Raw genomic sequence first — 17,839 nt, forward strand, 5'->3', positions numbered from 1 at the left:
TCCCCCTCTTTCCCCTTTCTCCCTTTCTCTCGCGTCATTCGCGTGGTGGAAGAGTCGCCGAGAATTTTTCTGCCAACACGGCACCGTTTCTGGAGTTTCTATTTCTTTTTCTGTCCTTCCCCGACGACACGTGCCAGGCACGTTCCATATTGTTGGTGTCGCGCGGTTTCGCGCGAGGGATAGGGTTACTCGGCGGTTGTTTCGCGCGAACTTGGAGCCGGAGGTCTTTGCGCAACCACTCCAAGGCGAAAGAACTCGCGGCAGAATAGAGATATTAGGTTGTTGCATACTTCCTGTCGTATTTTGGGTAAAATTAAAGTTGATGTAATTTTCAAAGAAAACCTATTTAATCAGCAATATATTAATCATTATTACCGATAACTTGTAAAGGTAGAAGGCAACTATACTAGCAGCGCAATTAAACAAACAGGTTTAATAACAATTCATTGCGCGTCGAAGGTAAGCGCAATACGACAGAAATTACGCAACAATCCAATATATATTAATCGACGGACAACTGAACAAACAATGTGCGAATGGGATGATTGTGTAAACTCATACATACGCTCTTTATTACTTAAATTTATCACGTGGTGTTTTCAAAATTACAGAAAATTATCCCGCTACAATATTCGTTTATATAATAATAAACAAGAATAAATAATACTATAAAGGAAGAAATAAAAGAGAGAGAGAGAGAGAGAGAGAGAGAGAGAGAGAGAGAGAAGGAGAGAGATGGAAGAGAACACAAAATCTAAATTTTTTGCTTAAATAGAATAAACAATTCCTTTCATGAAAAGCGACGATTTTAGGAAAGTGTATTTTTTATTTCAAAGAAATTTTTCTTAATGTAGAGAGAGAGAGAGAGAGAAAGAAATAGAGAGAGAGAGAACATATATTAGTATAATAAATAAATTATTCCTCAGTTACAAAATTCTATATAGTGATCTTCGTTATAAAATTCTTTCCATATGTGAATGAAAAATCCATTTCAAATCTGAGTGAAGCGTTCACTCGTGGCGGTATTTTCACAATTGCTTCGAGTGAATTTTCACCTGTGAGACTTTACTCGAAGGAATTTCACGAGTATGTTTAAACGACTATCTGAAAACAATATTGTCACCTCAGCTTTCAGATTCAACTGACCGACGAGAAGCGAGAACGAACGAACGCAAATCTTCGGTGCACACCAGCGGGGGAGGAGCAGCAGGAGCAGGAACAATAGCAGCAGTAATAATAGCAGCAGCGGCAACGACGTAAAAAGCAACGACGAAGCGGTAAGTATGAAGTGACCGCTTCCGGTACGCAAATCGTATTCACTGCTCACTTTCTCGTCGGGAGAATCTCGTAAAAGAGATCCCGCATCCGTGCGCATCCCTCTCCGTCGCATCTTCAGCGTGAGTCAGACGAATCGTGAAAGTGCCTGCTATACCTCCGCGACGCTATAAACTCACTGCTCTCTCCCTTCACCTCGTCCGTGCAACCCCCTCAGGGTCGCACCTCCGCCCCTCCCTCGCGAATTTATCTCTGTTCCGTGTTATATCGAGGCGAGCTTCCTTGCTTTCACCCCCGTGCTCAATATGGAATATTTCTGGGCCATAAGCCCAAAAACATTATACTTAATTGCGACAAATATGGCCCGTAAAATTTGAATAGGCATTTCGAGATCGGACAGGGGGAAGGAGGCGCAAGGAGAAGGGTGCGGGGATGCACTTCATTCAACCCCGTGGGTGCGAGTAATTCGAGGACGCGTGAGTGTGCCGCCACGCTTGCATTTTTTTCAGGCATTCGGCTAAATTGAGCCTTCGTCGCGCGGAATGTTCAGCGAATCTAGTGATAGTAATGCTACTTATTAAACATATTAATAGGCATCAGGTTAATCAGCGGGGTTAATTATATTAATATTTAGAATTGGGATTCAGGGATCGGCTCGACGTGGGAGGTTGATTCACCGCGTACGTTTAAAAAACTGGAAAACCTATCCGATATGTTGGCACTATCAGATATTGTTATCCTCCTAACATTTAATAGAAATATTTGCTCCAAAATCAGCGGTTGTTTCTTATTTGGTTATTAATATATTTAATAAGTTACATATTTTCGAGAACCTGTGTATCATATAGTAATATTAATGCTCTTTCACCTATCGGGAAATTCTCCAACGGCTCTTCCTTTCAACGTTTATCGTCATCGAATGCCCATATGCCGTCCTCTCTGTCGTTTGATAAAAGATACCGCCTTATAAGAATACGCGAACAAATGGTCCGTCGCAAATGGCGCTAAACGTCGATAGTCTCTCTCAGTTGACCAATTTACTCGTATCTCCCCGCATTATCTTTAATCTCCATTCTGCGGCTCAAGCAATCTGCGCATCTGTCCAAACTCGGTAGTTACACAGTTGTTGTGTTTCCAACAACAACCACGGCGAAGGGATCAAATGTTGCTTATTGCGCATTGCTGAACCCATCTCGTTCGTCTCGTCTTCGATAATTCAGTAACGTGATGCCTGAATCAGGAAGAGCGACGTCTCCTCGAAACGAATCACTTCTTATAAAGAATCGTAAAGAATCGAAACCCTTGTTGATTTGATCGGGATTAATTAGTCCTTTCTCGTTTCTTTTATGGTAAAAACATCAATTGCCGAACAGTATTTAATTCTGGACATTCCTATTGTTTTGCTCTTTAAATACGAATATTGAAACTTTTAAAATATACAATATACGCGTATATTTAATATATGCACTGAAAGAAAAAGAAAGAAATATCTATCAAATAAAAAAAATATTTTTTTAGTGGGCACCAATATATTTATAATAACATATTTACTTGTGCTAATATACACATACTTTTCCATTGAGAAGACATTTTCAAATGAGAAAATTTATATTTTTCTAAAATCATTGCTTATTATGAAAATTTATTCTATTCAAACGAAAGAATTTAGAGTTGAGTAAATATGTTTTATTAGTACCGAATAAATATTACATATTTTTTTAAATATTTGTTCTCTCATTGTGTATTCATTATTCTATAATGAAAGCGTGAGTATTTATATCAAAACAACAAAAATGCCCAGTACGTGTCCAAGCATTTTTGCTTTATTTTCATGCAGAAATATTGTCCTTGCCCGACTATTAGAAACATTCCATCGAACGGAATAAATATATTCCGTTCGAAAATTCTGAAATTTGAATCGCGCAGTATTTATCTGGATCGATGAAAGTGAAAATTCCGTCGTGCTGTTGAATATTCGACGATGATGAAACAAAATGGAAAAGAAAAAAAATGCTCTATCCGCGACATTCGGGCTTCGCGCGATACACGCATTCGGACGAACATCAATGGCCCATAGAATGGATAGCGAAACGTTAAGATCCAGACATTTCGGCGCCGAACATAGCTGGCTACATTGGAGAGTTGCGAGCTGCAAACAAGCAACGATGGTCCGACGCTCGTTCTACTTGCGCGTAGATTTATATGACAAGTTGAACATACGACATTCGTTGCCACTTTTGATCGTAACTTTATTATTGCGGCCGTTTTGTATGCTCCTCCATGCACAAATGGCGTAACTATTTTTCCCCGAATATTGTGGACGCGCATTTCGGAGAGTTCCGTCCTCTATTTTGTTGCATGCATATTGCTGCACAGTAAATAAACATATTACGCGATGAATTGCATCATTCGGTGGCAGGGGGCCCGTGGGCGATTTTTACACGAGCGCGTGCGATCTCCCACGCAAAATTTGCGATAAAAGTGAAAAGAGTCTGTGAATTTGCCATTGTTTAACACGTTTCTCTCTGCCAACTGCGAAATGTCACGCGGCGCGATGTAATTTCATGCCGCAAATTAGCTCGCGCACGGCGACTGAATTTGTCAACTACGAACTACCAACTCGCGCTATCTTAACAGTCGCTTCGACGCGAATCATAAACGAGTAAGATAAAAGTACCAATGCAGAACCTAATCCTGGACACTCTTTCTTTCTGTTTTGGTCTTTAGATACAGATCTTTCAACGTAAAATATATGTACAGATATTAAGTATATTCTATATTGAAAGTTTAAATATTCGTACTTGAAGATCAAAACAATAAGAATGTCCAGAGTTAAATAGGTGTCCGGGAATTGGTACTTTATAGCAATTCAAGTTAACCGCGTTAAGCGGCTTTTTTCCCGAAATTTGCTCCACGTACTTCTCACGCGTTCACGCCAAACGCATCCACCTCTTTAACACGCATTGAGAGAGTGTGTCTTTTGTTTACCTTTTTATCCAGATCTCTTTTTCCCCCTCTATCAAACGCATTAGCGAGCGCACTTCGCTCTCGGCGGCGCTTTCGAGACTCATCCGCGTGGAAACGCGGAGGAAACACCTCACACACGCCGCGCGCACACGCTCTAATAGTTTACGTTTTCACTCGCTAACAATTTCGCGAGAGGATCCTCCCTATAATTGGCAGCCATAAAACTTTTCCGGCCGTAAATCGTCGGACGAGCGCTGCATTTTCGGGGACTGACCGCACGCGCCAGTCCGGGGGGTAACTCGAATCGACAGGCGCATTGTCAGGCCGATTAATCGAACGATAAGTTTCACCGTGTATGGAGAGAGAGAGTGATTGACGCTACCACGATAAGGGTTGATGGCGCACGAAGAGAGAGGGAGAGAGGAAGAGGGTGGAACAGCCGAATCGCCCGAGCGCGAGATGGCGAACAAAAATAAAGGCAGAGGTACACTTAGGGATAAATCCTTAATTCATCCCGGACGAAAGCCATCCACTGTTTTCCATCCCCCTCGTTGCCGAAGTTTGCTTTCTGTCATTTCCTCCGTCACAGTGCACGTGATACAGATGGACGTCCTGCCGCAGTTTTCCTTGCAAATGCAAGTTGCTTTCGGAACGCATCAATCGCGGTCGGTGCATCAATGCGCGCGCAAGCACAAAAATATTGGTGCAATGAAAGACAATGAAAGCAGTTGTCTGACGGTGATACATGAGTGACACAGGAGTCTTCGTGTGTTAGAAAAAATCACGTGAGTCAAGAAAGCTAAATAATCGACCGAAGTATTATGAGTATTACTTTGAAAGTATTCTGTAAATTTCTCGGAGTAGAATTTTACTCAAACTCGACATCGCAAGAGCCAATGTTTCACTGCAGCTTATAACGGATTCATATGAGTGAATATTTCGGTCGATTCGAGTATACGAAATATGCCGTAACGATGGAGTACATTAGACTCAGTCCTCAGTTTTGAGTGAAAGTGTTCACTCGACGGTTCAGAGTAGAATATTCATTCTGTACGAGTGAGAAATCACTCAAATTCGACTCGGTCATTCCACTATTTGGAGTGAAATTTTATTCCAAGAAAATTAGAGACTAAAGTTTGTCGCGGCTGAAATTTGAATCGGGGTAACTAACCGACGTGGTACGTGGCGATACCAACGCGTTTTGGCAGAAGGAGACACATGTTTTGGTTCTTGAAACCAGATCTGGCTCGTGAGAACCGAAAGTTTTGTGTCATTCAACCAGAACGCGTTGGCTCGTTCATTAAAACCAAACTTCACGTTAGTACGAGCAAATTTCGTTTTCCGTGTAGTTTTTCGGGGAAGCATCGACTTCGTGTCTCGTCGGTCGAGAAGACCGATACGTGCAAGTCAAAAATAATCAAGTATACTCAATAAACAATCCCTCTCCCTATTTTTCTCCCTTTTTCCTTCAACTTTCCTTAAGACGGAATTTGTTTACGCCATTTTATTTCGCGTCGATCCGCGCGTTTACTCGAGACCACTTCTCCCGGAGCGCCGTAAATCCGACGGCGTGAACGGCTCCGGCGAGAGGATATCGGCATCAGCTGTTCGGAAAAATTCGGCTACCCAGTGTTCGATTTTCCGAGAGCGCGGGGACGACGAAAGACGAAGGAGGGGGGGAGGGGAGAAGAGAGCAGGTCGGGCGAAAAAGCACGGCGATGTTTCGCGAGCGTTTATGGTCAACGCTTTTCCAGAGGCGAGGAGAGAGAGAGAGAGAGAGAGAGAGCGCCGGCTGCATAAATTGCCTGTACATCTCAATTCACCCCCCAGGACGGTGACCATTCTCTTACACGTCGTGCTCCTGAGTGACACTCCCCATCCTCTTGCAGGAGACCTCCCGCTTGCAGACACGCATTATCATCCCTTCGCGCCGTCGATGCCCCCCTCCCTTCCTCCCCGCCCTTCTCTCCCGGCACACCTCGAGCGACGAGGGTGGGCCTGCGTCGAACCTTTCGCAGCAGCCCCGGTAGCCAAAGACCACTGGGGTTCAAGAAAAATGCTCGGCCTCGACCTTGCGACCGTCGCGATCGAAGATTGCTTATCGCTTATCGCGATAAATATTCAATAGCGTACTCCCGCGTACGCTCGTTAACTGTGCCTTCAGAGAGCGCCAGTCTCTGCTTGAGTGATCATCTCACATGTGCCGTTCGTTAATAATGAGGGTCGTCGGGGCCGCGATGCTCGAGGTACCCAAGGCGAGACGACGCTGAAGGACTCTCTCTCTTTCCCTCTCTCTCTCTCTCTTCCTTCCCCTCTTCCTCTCCCGCCCTCCGGTCGGCTGACCGATGAGCGAGGGGTCTTCGGGCTGGCGACATCATTAGACCGATTTACAACTGCATCCTCTCGGCGATCGTCGTATAAATTCGCGCGCTGTCGCCGCGATTACTGCGATTTAATGCCGCGTGTGTGTGTGTGTACGCGCGCGTGCACACACACATACACACATACCCTCACACGCTGGTATAGATCCGCTAAATCTTCTCGCGGCGCAAAGTCGTCCGGCGCAAACACGCTCGCCCCTTCGCCTCGGAAGGGCCAGGACGAGAAAGGGCCAGCAGCGGAGCTAAGCGGCGGTGGCGGAGCGCGTCTCTGTGTAGCGCAATACGACACTCGAATTTCAGAAGGGGTCGCGACACACCGCGCGCCCCCTCCGCGCGCGTGCCTGGCCGCGCGCGCGGGGGCGCAGGGTAGGTAGGGGCCGCCGGTGGACGGATTTCACCCCCGCGAATTGGCGGAGCGCGAGGAAGCGGGGCTGCATCGTGCCTTCGCCGCCAATCGTCGCCCTCCTCGTTCGCCGATACACCCCGGCGTCTGCGCCCTCGGCGACGTCGCGTCGGTTCCCTTCGGCGCCCTCTCTGCACCCGCGGCGGTTCGGGTACCGCGCGCAAGGCCGCAGACCTATCACTTCTTTGGCGACAGCCGTCGGGGTAACATCCTCGCCCTCGCTCTCTACCCTCGCTCCGTCCCTTCGACCCTTTCCGCATAACCGCCACCGCCACCGTCTCCGCCGTCGCCAGAATCCAGAACTTCCTCAATATCAGGCTCGTCCTCTTCCTTTCGCGTCCGCTTAGCGTCCACGAGCTTCCTCAACCGCGCTTCCTCTCTCAAGAATCGCCCGCAGTTCGCAGTTTCCCCGACGCGTTTTCTCCGCATCTTTTCTCCTTTCCTCCTGCCCTGCTTCACTTGGCACCTGTCACTTTCTTTTCACGGGCCGTTCTGTTGCGTGAAGATAGAGTCCACTCGCCCATCATCTAGCACCCAGCGCTTCGACGTCGCAGTGCAGGAGATCGCGCGATCGTTTTCACCATCGAACACGTGCAGAGGACAATAGTTCGTTTTAGAACGTCCGTCCCCACCTTCGGTTGGTCTCCCAGGTAAAGAGCGAACTTTACGTTTCCGTTATCGTTTCCGTTCGATCAGCGTGTTCCCTCGAGTTTCCCGTGCGCGATATCGCGATTTTTCAGCACGCGACGTCACCTCCGCGAACTACCCCTCCGCTTTTCACGCAGCGGAGCGAGCTTCCCGGCTGGAAAAGGCACGTGCCTGCAGCAGCGTTCGCAATTGGTTTCTCTGCTTCCTTCCTTCCCGCGTCCGTTCTCGATGCTCATCGTCGTTCGCCAATCGCCCTCTCGCCGTTCGCGCGCGGCCGAGGAGTGGCCGTCCTTTCGTCGTTCGTCTCTCGCGCTGCTCGTCACCGTCGGCAGGCGTCCAGCGCGCGTCCTGATGTAGCGCGCACGGCTGTCGCGAAGCCCGGAAGTACCTCGTGCCTTAAATCGTGCCGTCCACGTCGCGACAATAACCGTCTCCGGTCATCGGGGAAGCCGTTTTTGACTTAACTTTTCGACGTCACCCCGTGGCGACCTCGCCTTGCTTTCGCCCGACCGCTCGAGTCTCCACCACGTGTGATGACGACAAACAACCGTCGGCGCGCGCGGAAGAATTCGTGTAACCAACGAGCTTATTTTTCCTAAGCCGATTGTCAATCTTAACCACGCGGTTGCCTTATCGAGATCCGCGGATCGTCCTCGGGTCTTGCCTCCCGTGTTTAAGCTGTTTCCCTGTTCCCACATCCGAGACCCGACGTCGGGAATCCCGTCTCCGTCCTTCTCTTGTGCCTTTCGCGCTCTCCCGATTCATTCCACGCTATCGCGCGATTCGGCCGGGTGTCGTTCTCTCTCTCTTTCTCTCTCTCTCTCTCTCTCTCTATCTATCTTTCTCTGTCTACTCTCTGCTCTCTTACTCGCTTTCCGAGCCCTAAAGACACGTCCCGGCCGAAGATCCTGGGTAGCTTAGAGAAGATCGAGAAGATCGCGGCGGCTTCGTAATCTCTTCGTAGACGTAGAAGCCTGCCTCTCTCTCTTTCTCTCTCTCTCTCTCTCTCTCTCTCTCCTCTCTCCTCCTCTTTCCTTCTCCTCTCTCGGTGCCGTCTCGCTTGAAACTCGCGCTGCACGTCCACGAGCGCCACAAATGTCGGGGCGAGAGACGACTCTGCGAGTACGATCGGGTGACACCACGATGACGCCAGCAGCAGCGACGCGGTGAGTACAGAAACGTAGAGAATTGTGTGGAAAACGAGATATCTCGCCGCTTTTCTCGGTGTTGCTAGTTTTGGTAGAGAATGCTTGTAAGGTGTAGGATAACAGTGTCCTCGCTGCGCGAGCTCTTAGCGCGCGAATGTTCAGCGCTGTGTCGCGTTCGCACAGCCACGAGGAGTGAAACGTCGGCCGGGGCGAAACGTTGCGGAGCAACGCTCTGAAAATCTCTCCTGGGGGTTCAGGTTTTCGCGGACGCGGTAGCGCTGGCGTGCGAACGCGCGTTTAATTAAATTAATTAATTAAGTTTAATTGTATAACATACCGCGGCGCGTCGTCGCCAGCTCGGCCATTGCCGGCTTCGCTGAAATATCTGTCGCGATATCGCGGTGGGTATTCCCGCGACTCGTAAATCAGCATTGTTAATCGCGCGAAACGTGGAGTGTACAGCTGTGGGGCGGAGTAGAGGGAGAGGAGGAGGGAGAAAAGAAGAGAAAGCAAGGAAAACGTTGCCGGGGCGATTTATCGACAAGGCGATTTTCGGCAATTCCGCTCGATTCTGTAATCTTTCTTGCCCCCTTCCCTCTCCGCTCCTCTCTCCGCGGCTATCAATATTATCGAGTCCATCGCGGCCCCGCGAAATTAGAAGTCCCTGCGTCGTGATCTCGCGTCGGTCTGAAATTTAACGGACAGCCGGGCAAACAAGATTCCGCGTCGGCTACGCGAAATTGATCGCCGTGCGGAACAATCAAGATAGCGTGGTCAATTATTAAGAGCGACTCGTAGTAACAGCGACCCCTTGGCGATCTCGAAATCAGATAGTATAATACGAGGGTCGGCTTTCCGGAGTACCGAAATTGTCCTGGTATCGAGGGGGCGGCTGCTGTTACTGTAGTAGTAGTAGTAGTAACGGTGACAATCAAGCCCGTCGTGCATTCTGCCTCATTCTGCGCGAAAAACTCGGCCGTCCACCGCCGCCGAGTCAAATTGTTTTAAGCGGCGGCGGAGAGCAGAAGGGGTTGGTCTCTCTCTGGGAATCGCGACGCCCTATTTCACGACAGGGAAACCATCCGTCGCTTGTATTTTCCACAAGTTTGTCCGCAAAGACGTGCGAGTGTCGCGCGAACACGGGTGGAGTCGTGAATCGCGCGGAGAGATCGCGGGGACAATTAAGACAGATCGGTCGCGAGACGCGCGTCGCGCTTCACCGATCGATGAGCGACGGACGCGAATTTTCCGGCGGAATCGCGAAAATGCGCTTGTCGTCGGTACAGCTCGCGAATAGTGCGTCACTCGCGGAGTACGTACTTGCATGGGTAGCCGAACGTCTCTCTTCGTCTCTCTTCGTCTCGCTGTTCCATGACGTTTCCCTGAAGGAACTGCCCTTAACAATTCACACGTGATCCGGCCGTGCGAAATGTGACGTGACCCGCGTCAGAAATAACGCGTATTGTGCTCCGTCGAATCTCCACAGTAATTATTCGGACGAGGAAGGAAAGAGGCAAAGGGCTCGCATAATCATGCGATACCAGCGAGCGATATAGATCCTGAGCTTGACGTTTCGCCGATAAGGCGCGATATTGACGGTGCAGCTTTCGACTGTGCAATTTCTAGTTTACACACTCAAGTATTATTAAACATTTTCCCATGTAGTTGCATAACTGACTGTCGGGGTTTGTCGGCGTCGACGTGCCAAAAGTGTGCCAGATCTAACAGGTACGATAAAATTTCGCGATACACGACCGACGCGTTGGGCACACGTGAAGTTAGACCGGGAAAAAGTCGATCTTTTCACGAAATATTCATTTCGTCCGAATGTCTCGTTAGATCGACTTCCTCCTCCCCCTTTTTATTTTTACAGCGAATTGTCGTGAGAGATAATCTTTCCATTTCCGTTTTCCAATATCCGAAATAAACTCTTCCTTCTGAACCGGGCAGAAATTAACAATGTTCACGGAGCGTGATTTGAAGTTGTTGTTTTTTTGCGGGAAGCGATGCATGCCGCTAAGTTCTTTCTGTAGCGAGAAACTTGACTCTCGGCGTGCTTCGTTGCGAACTTGACGGTTAGTTTTTCCAGACAGATTTGGTATTATTTTCCGGACGTATCGTTAGGATTCCAATACGAACTGTCAAATATAGTGTAATTATATGACTGACGTCAGTTGAGATTCGGTGCATCTGGTTAGACAAACCGTATTGGGATCCTAATAATACGCTTGGAAAATAACACCGAATCTGTCTGGAAAAACTAAAGGCTCTTGCACGTAGAAAAATTTTAACTGTAACCGTAAGGTCGTAAGAAAACTGACCAATCACAGTTGATTATTCTCCTTGCGTTCGAGAAATAATCGACTATGATTGGTCAGTTTTCTTACGACCTTACGGTTGCAGTTAAAATTTTTCTACGTGCAAAGGCCCTAATCGAGCTCGCAATGGAGCACACCGAAAGTCAAATTTCTCGCTACAGAACGAATTTAGCGGCACGTATGGCTCTTCGCAAGAAAAACAACTTCAAATCACACTCCGTAGACAATGGGCTTTAGTTGCAGATACAAATTTTCGTACATGCATACACATATATGTGTGTGTGTGTGTATGTTTTGATCTTCTCTTGTTTTATCTCACACGACGCTGACGCAGCAAAAGCGCGCACGACGCGTCTTAGGGGGAATTCACATCGTGCGCGAAAAGGTGGACAATAGAAAGGCAGAAGCCAGTCAAAACTCGCGCTGGTAGGAACGCTGGTAGGAAAGCTATCGACTATCACCTGACCACCAGCGCGGGTCTAACTAACCAGCGCGAGTTTTGATTGGCTTCTGTCCTTCTGCTTTGCCGCCAATGTGTGAATTCTCCCTTATTTTAATCCTTTCCCGATGTGGCAGAGGAATCGATGATTTCCGCATCTGTCACCGCTCGGTCACAAACGTCCAGACGTTAAAACGACTCGGCCAGACACACGAGTGCACGTTTATTTGAAACCCCGGCGGACCGTTCCTTGTGGCTCGACAATAACGCTAGTTTCCAGTTAGCGCTGGCTCCGATCCGCGCGCAAAACCCCCGTGCCGGCGTCGAACGCATAAATCTCGGGGTCAGTTTCAGCGATCGAGGCAAGCACGCGTCGCGCAAACACTCGCGGAACTGGTGAGTCGAGGTAAGCCGGAAAAATCGGGCAGGTTGCGAGAAAACACCCAGGATCCCTCCTCACGATCGATAGGCACGAGTTCGCAAAACATTCGCAGCGTTCGCTGATGCTGCAATATTACCCTACATCCTCGTGTCCGTAAATTAGCATACAAATATACAAGAAGAAAATATCGAGTCTCTGTAGCAGCCTCAATAACCTCCACTGTTTGCCGCTTTTCGTGACGTCGTTATTTCAGTTAGGCTTTCGAGTCCGCGAAGAACCGACTCGAGGGAGTCGCGGGGAATCGGGACAAACGCCACGTAACGCGATTTGTTCGCGCTCGCGAGACGCTCGAGCCTTCCCCTGCCGGGTGTACGGGGGTGTGTTACTGGGGCACTAGTGCGCAGAAGCCCCGAACATGCCCGATGTGGATCCCAGAGTCGTCGCTCTCCCCTCTCGCCCACCCCGACCCCCCGCTTTGAGTCCTGCATCCCCTTGGAGAGCAAGGGGTGGCTCCCCGACAACCCTCTCGGCTACATTTCGAGCGTCAGCACGAACCGCGCCACATTCAGTTTCTGACCGGCAATCGAAGGGACGCGTCCGTTCTTGGTGGAGCTCGTCGCCGCCGTCATCGTCATCGCGGACGCGCACCCCTCTCGCGAGGGTCTCTCATTCTCTCTCTTTCTCTCTCGCTGCCTCTCTCCGTCGATTTCACCCTCTCGACTCGCCCCGGAGGATCGCGGCTCGTCCCAGCCTCGTTTCGCATCCGCGGCTGCACACGAGGCGGTCGTGCGAGAGATCGGCGCGTTACACACGCGGTCTCGCATTCCGCGGGGACGGGCATGTCGCGCGAGACTCGCGAGTTCGCGGAAGCATCATCGATCCCCGCAATCGAAGCGATTCAGTGACGCCTGTGCACGCGCGAGCCGGTCTGGATAACGAGTGCGGGGAAATAACGCCCCGCCTGGAAGGCCGACGTGACGCGCGATCGTCCCTCTTCGCGTTACATCCTCGTTGCGGTGCACTCGTCGGTGACTTGTCAAGCGGCTTCGAGGCTTCCTGAGTCCGTCTCGGCCCTGGTCCTCATCTCGGCCAGTGGAGCTTTACGTCTTGACCCTCCATGTCGTATCGTTCTCTGTCTTCTCATATTAGTCTGTAGAATTGTAGAGTACTTTCGAGTTGAAGTGAGATTCGACTTGCCTCGAGTAGCGAGTTAGTCGAGATCCCTTTCCGTCTCTAGACCACCCGTCGATTAATCCTTACTATTGCTGATCTGCAAGCGGACTCTGCGTTCACGGGAGATCTCCGTCCGGTCCGAGAGAGTCGCCGCCGTTGGATCGGTCGATGGGATATCGACGTGAATAGCGGAATTTACGAGATTATTCGGGCGCCACTTCCTCGTCGTCCTCGTCGGATAGTGAGTCGGGCATCCGGGATCGCGATCGCGAGTAAATAATAGGGATGGAGCTGAACCCGTGCTGCAGCTTCGTAGGGATAGTAAATTACCTTTACACGAGAAGCTTGCACCGGAAACGGCGACAATCGGCGCCCAACGTTCCACGATCCTGGGTATTACGGGAGTCCACCGCCTGCACAGTAGCCAATTAGATTTATAGATGTAGTCGCTGCTAGGCTCGCTAAAAGCCAATATATGCGTCGCCGAGGTAAATATCATTCACTCTTTCTCACCGTAATCTCACCGTAAACGCCGCGTGTGTCATCCGCGTTCATCGTCATCTGCTCGTCATGCCAGCCACGTGGCACTTGCCTGCCTTACTGCGAGAAACTCGTCGCGCCTCGTTTCGTCAAACTGTCACCGCGCGTATCTGTGTGGACCGTATTAATAACTGTTACTTGAAATTTGTCTCGCGTGAAACACGTTTGAAATACGTGAAATACGTGATTGATCTGAATCCTAGGTTCGTATGAACAGTTGTCACCTACTTGTTCTCACGTGAGATACTCAGATTTTTAATTACTCAGACTTTTAGATCCAAGTTTGCAATTGAATTATTATATATATGTGTGTGTGTGTGTGTGTGTGTATTTGTGACATTTATATCCGCAATCGCGATTCAACTGCAAAACTCTCATCCGATTCTGAATTCAAAATTGAGTTTCTCATTTGAGACAAGTCTCAAGTAATTATTCATACAAGTTTGGATTTTTTCGTAGGTATGTTCTTTAGATATGATATGATTTATTTTTAATTGAAACGTAAGGTAAAAATACCAATTCGCGAGCACGTATCTAATTCTGGACATATTCTCATTGTTTTGATCTTTAAATACGAATATTTAAATTTTTAACATTGTATGTATATGTATATATATATATATATATATATATATATATATATATATATATATATATATATATATATATTTATATTGACAGTTTAAAATATTCGTATTTAAGGACCAAAACAAGAATGTGTACTTATTGTACGAGACTTTTGGTGATACGTATTTGTAACTGCAAGCCAAAAACTGAAAAATTCTTTAATTTAACTCTAAACTAAAATTTTGGGCTCTCATTAATAGTAGTCCCCTAAAACTTGTCTCACACGTGAGATACTCGGGCTTTTGTTCAGAGTTAGATTCAAGTTTTTCAGTTGAATTATGATATATGTGACATTTATATCTGTAATCGCGCGCGATTCAACTGCAAAACTCTCGCCTAACTCTGAATGTAAATCTGAGGCCAGTGTTAATAGTCGTCATTTAAAACCCTTGTCTCATGTGAGATACTCAGATCTGAATGTAGAGTTAGATTTGAGTTTTTTACTTGAATCATATAATATATGCGACATTACATCTGTAATGTCGCGACTCAGCTAAAAACTCGCATTTATCTCTAAATTCAAATCTGAATATCTCATCTAAGGCAAATTTTAAGTAACGATTGTTAACACAAGTCTGAGGTCCATATTAATAGTCGTTACTCGAAACTTACTTCAAGTAAAACACTCAGATTTTAATTTAAAGTTAAACCTGAGTTTTTTAGCTAAATCGCGATTGCAAATATAATATTAAGTGTATTATGTAATTCAAATAAATAATTCATCTAACTTTAAATTCAGATTTGAATATTTCACGTAAGACAAGTTTCGATATGTAACGACTATTAATACGAGCCTGAATCTCTCACTTGAAACGAGTTTCAAGTAATAACTTTAATATAGATCTGTAATTCCATGCAATAATTGCAGACAGGAGATGCATTGATATTTCGCGACAATTCTTTTTAACTAATGGGGAACAATTGTTGGACATTGTCTTTGATTTTAATTCCACTTGTTGTATACACTTGTAAGCTGTGCATTGAAACATAAATTCGACATTCGTCAAAACAGATTTTTCGATTGTAAAACGCAATGTTACCCGTGTTCCCTTTCTCTAATTTATAAAATGAGGCTGCGACTGTTTCTCGCGAAATGGATGTTGTCTTGTAGACGGTGTTTCGTAGATTAGAGAATCTAGGTCTAGTCTAGAACAAGTATAAACTGTGTTCAATGAACTTTCGTGCGTTAAAGTTGTTCGATACGCGACGCAACCGCAAAGGAGCTGTGTATGGCTTCGTTGCTTCAGTTTGATTGAGCCCTCGTTCAATTTGAAGAGTCGACAGTGTGTATATATGTAATTAGCTCCCATTCTTATTTTATTTTTAAAATCGCGGATCAAGTAACAATTCGGGTATGCTCATCACCGCGATTGGTGATGGGTGAAAGTGTATATGTGTGTAAAACAGAGAAAAAAAGAGTATGTGTGTGAGAGAGAGTCAATAAGTTATTTGGATGACCAGTAAGGGGTTGTGCGAGCGTTTCTATAAGTTCCTACGGTTCGACGGGGGTGTAGTGACGCGCGATAAAATGTGATGACACCCGCAAAGGGTGGCAACGACGCGGATGGAGAAAGAGGGAGAGGGCGAAGGGGAGGGAGAGAGAAAAGTAGATATAGGTAGGGCGGAAGAAGGAGAGACAGAGAGGAGGACACACGGGGGGTGAGAACCGACCGACCGGCTACCCTCCTCGTGAGGCGGCGATGAAGTTAAAAAAGCTGACGACGGCGCTATAACTCGCTCCCGAGAATGGAGCATGGTAACTACATAGTGCGGCGCGAGTAAATGGCAGTAAGTGTTTCATACTGACGTAGCGCGCACCTACGTCCGTGTGCATTTTATCGCACCAGGTGCCGTACGAAATCCCTCTGCGACATAACAGTATCGCCATTTTTCGACGAGATACAGGCCATGTCGCCGCCGATCGATCGATCGATCGTTTGTTCATTCGTTTGTCTTCACTAATAGGACAATGAAATAATCGCGCTCGCGGTTTATCGTCAGTGATTGTCAGTTTATCGTCAGTGGTTTGTCGTCGAGTGATTGTCGTCAAGATGAATTATTAGTCGCAGATTGCATCAGTATTTTGTAGTGATCGTTAGGTTATTAATTAATTGTAACGGAGAGAAGTGAAAATTGCTGTAGGATTTTGTAATCGAGGAATAGATCGGCATTCTGTAATATTTCAGTAGGTTTTCTCATTTCATACACGGGGACAAAAAAATATCTTACAGGGAGTAAATATTTATTTGGTACACTGAGAGAAAAATGTATGATATTTGGAACTATAATGGCATAGTAAAAAGATTATAGTTAGGAATATCTTTTTTATAGTAAATGTCACCATAATGTTTGTAATATTTACAATATAAGCATAGTATAACTGACTCATGTAAAACTTTTACCAAGAATTATAATTATTTGAAATAAAAAACATAGTAAGGTAGCAAATATTAAATGGTAAGAGAAATATTTTATATAGAACTATTTTATATAGTCAATACAATTGGAATATTTGGAAAATATTACATGTAACTATATTCCGAAATCGTGTTTTACTATACATATAGAATAATGAGATGGTGACTATAAATGTGTGTTCATTCTGCTATATCTTTGTGTTAGATGAATTATAAATATATGTTTGAGGCCAAAACGAACTATAAAATATAGTGAGATTATAGTTATTCTAACTATTTTTTTCTCTCAGTGTAGGTGCTAATTTTTACTTATATGAAATATTTTTCAAATAAAATATACATTTTCATGAAACCCTGGGAAAATCTTAGTTCTTCATGAAAATAATTCATTATTCTATTTAAATGAAAGAATTTAGATTAAAATAAATTTACTTTGTTGGCACTCCCACTAAATAAATGTTTATTAATTTTCAAATATTCTTTCTCTTGTTGTATGTATTATTTATATATTTTATATAAGAACTGAAATGTGTGCTATTGAAACACTTGCTGTATTTTCAGCAAAATCTGCACATGTTTCTGCACTGAGAGAAAGAATATTCACAAAATAAGAAATATTTATTTTGCATTATGAGTCACGTTGGCCAAAAACAAGACTCGAAGATTTATCGAGATGAAAAAGATTTGGGTACACAGATTCTCGAGCCGAAGTGTAGAACGCCAACTTGCAGGACACGGTAATAGGGAATCGAGTTATTAATATTAATTTCCCGAGACGGGCGCGAAGTGTTCTAACGCGCAATTCTAATGCATAGAAAACGTGATTTAATCCGAATATATGCATGACGTATATATTTTGAGGCACGACAACGACGATGACGACGAGTGTGTGTCCTCTCATTAGCACTCGTAGGGACGTGCTTCTACCATTTTCTCAGCGATAACATTGATTGCAGACGTATTACGGCGACACCTTCGTAACACGTACCATAACACGTAGAGCCATTCTCGTGAGCATAATTCGAAGTTAATCAAAGCTCGAGTAAATCTCTCTTTCTCTCTAGTTTTAGATCTCTAAAAAACGTTGAAGTATCGGTTGAATACGACTACTTGTCTGGTGA

General features: G+C 46.1%; 1 protein-coding gene across 11 annotated transcripts in view; it reads left to right on the forward strand.

Moving 5' to 3' along the window:
• Positions 1-17,839, forward strand: part of LOC116841973 (talin-1) — an 89,817-nt gene that overhangs the window by 43,097 nt on the left and 28,881 nt on the right. For 4 of the 11 annotated variants that reach the window (XM_032810568.1, XM_032810569.1, XM_032810567.1 and 1 more), the window contains one exon: positions 1,129-1,277. Coding sequence is in view for 5 of the 11 variants with exons in the window: in XM_032810574.1 (XP_032666465.1) it covers positions 13,420-13,527 (108 nt within the window). In the remaining 6 variants the exon portion in view is untranslated. Of the gene's footprint in view, positions 1-1,128; positions 1,278-6,271; positions 8,841-11,244; positions 13,623-15,031; positions 16,090-17,839 lie in introns of those variants that run through there. The other 7 variants (XM_032810572.1, XM_032810574.1, XM_032810575.1 and 4 more) reach the window with 7 other exon arrangements.

This window comes from Odontomachus brunneus, unplaced genomic scaffold (genome assembly GCF_010583005.1).
Source record: "Odontomachus brunneus isolate Ranch 3 - 2012 unplaced genomic scaffold, Obru_v1 Obru_scaffold_019, whole genome shotgun sequence".
Lineage (NCBI taxonomy): Eukaryota > Metazoa > Arthropoda > Insecta > Hymenoptera > Formicidae > Odontomachus > Odontomachus brunneus.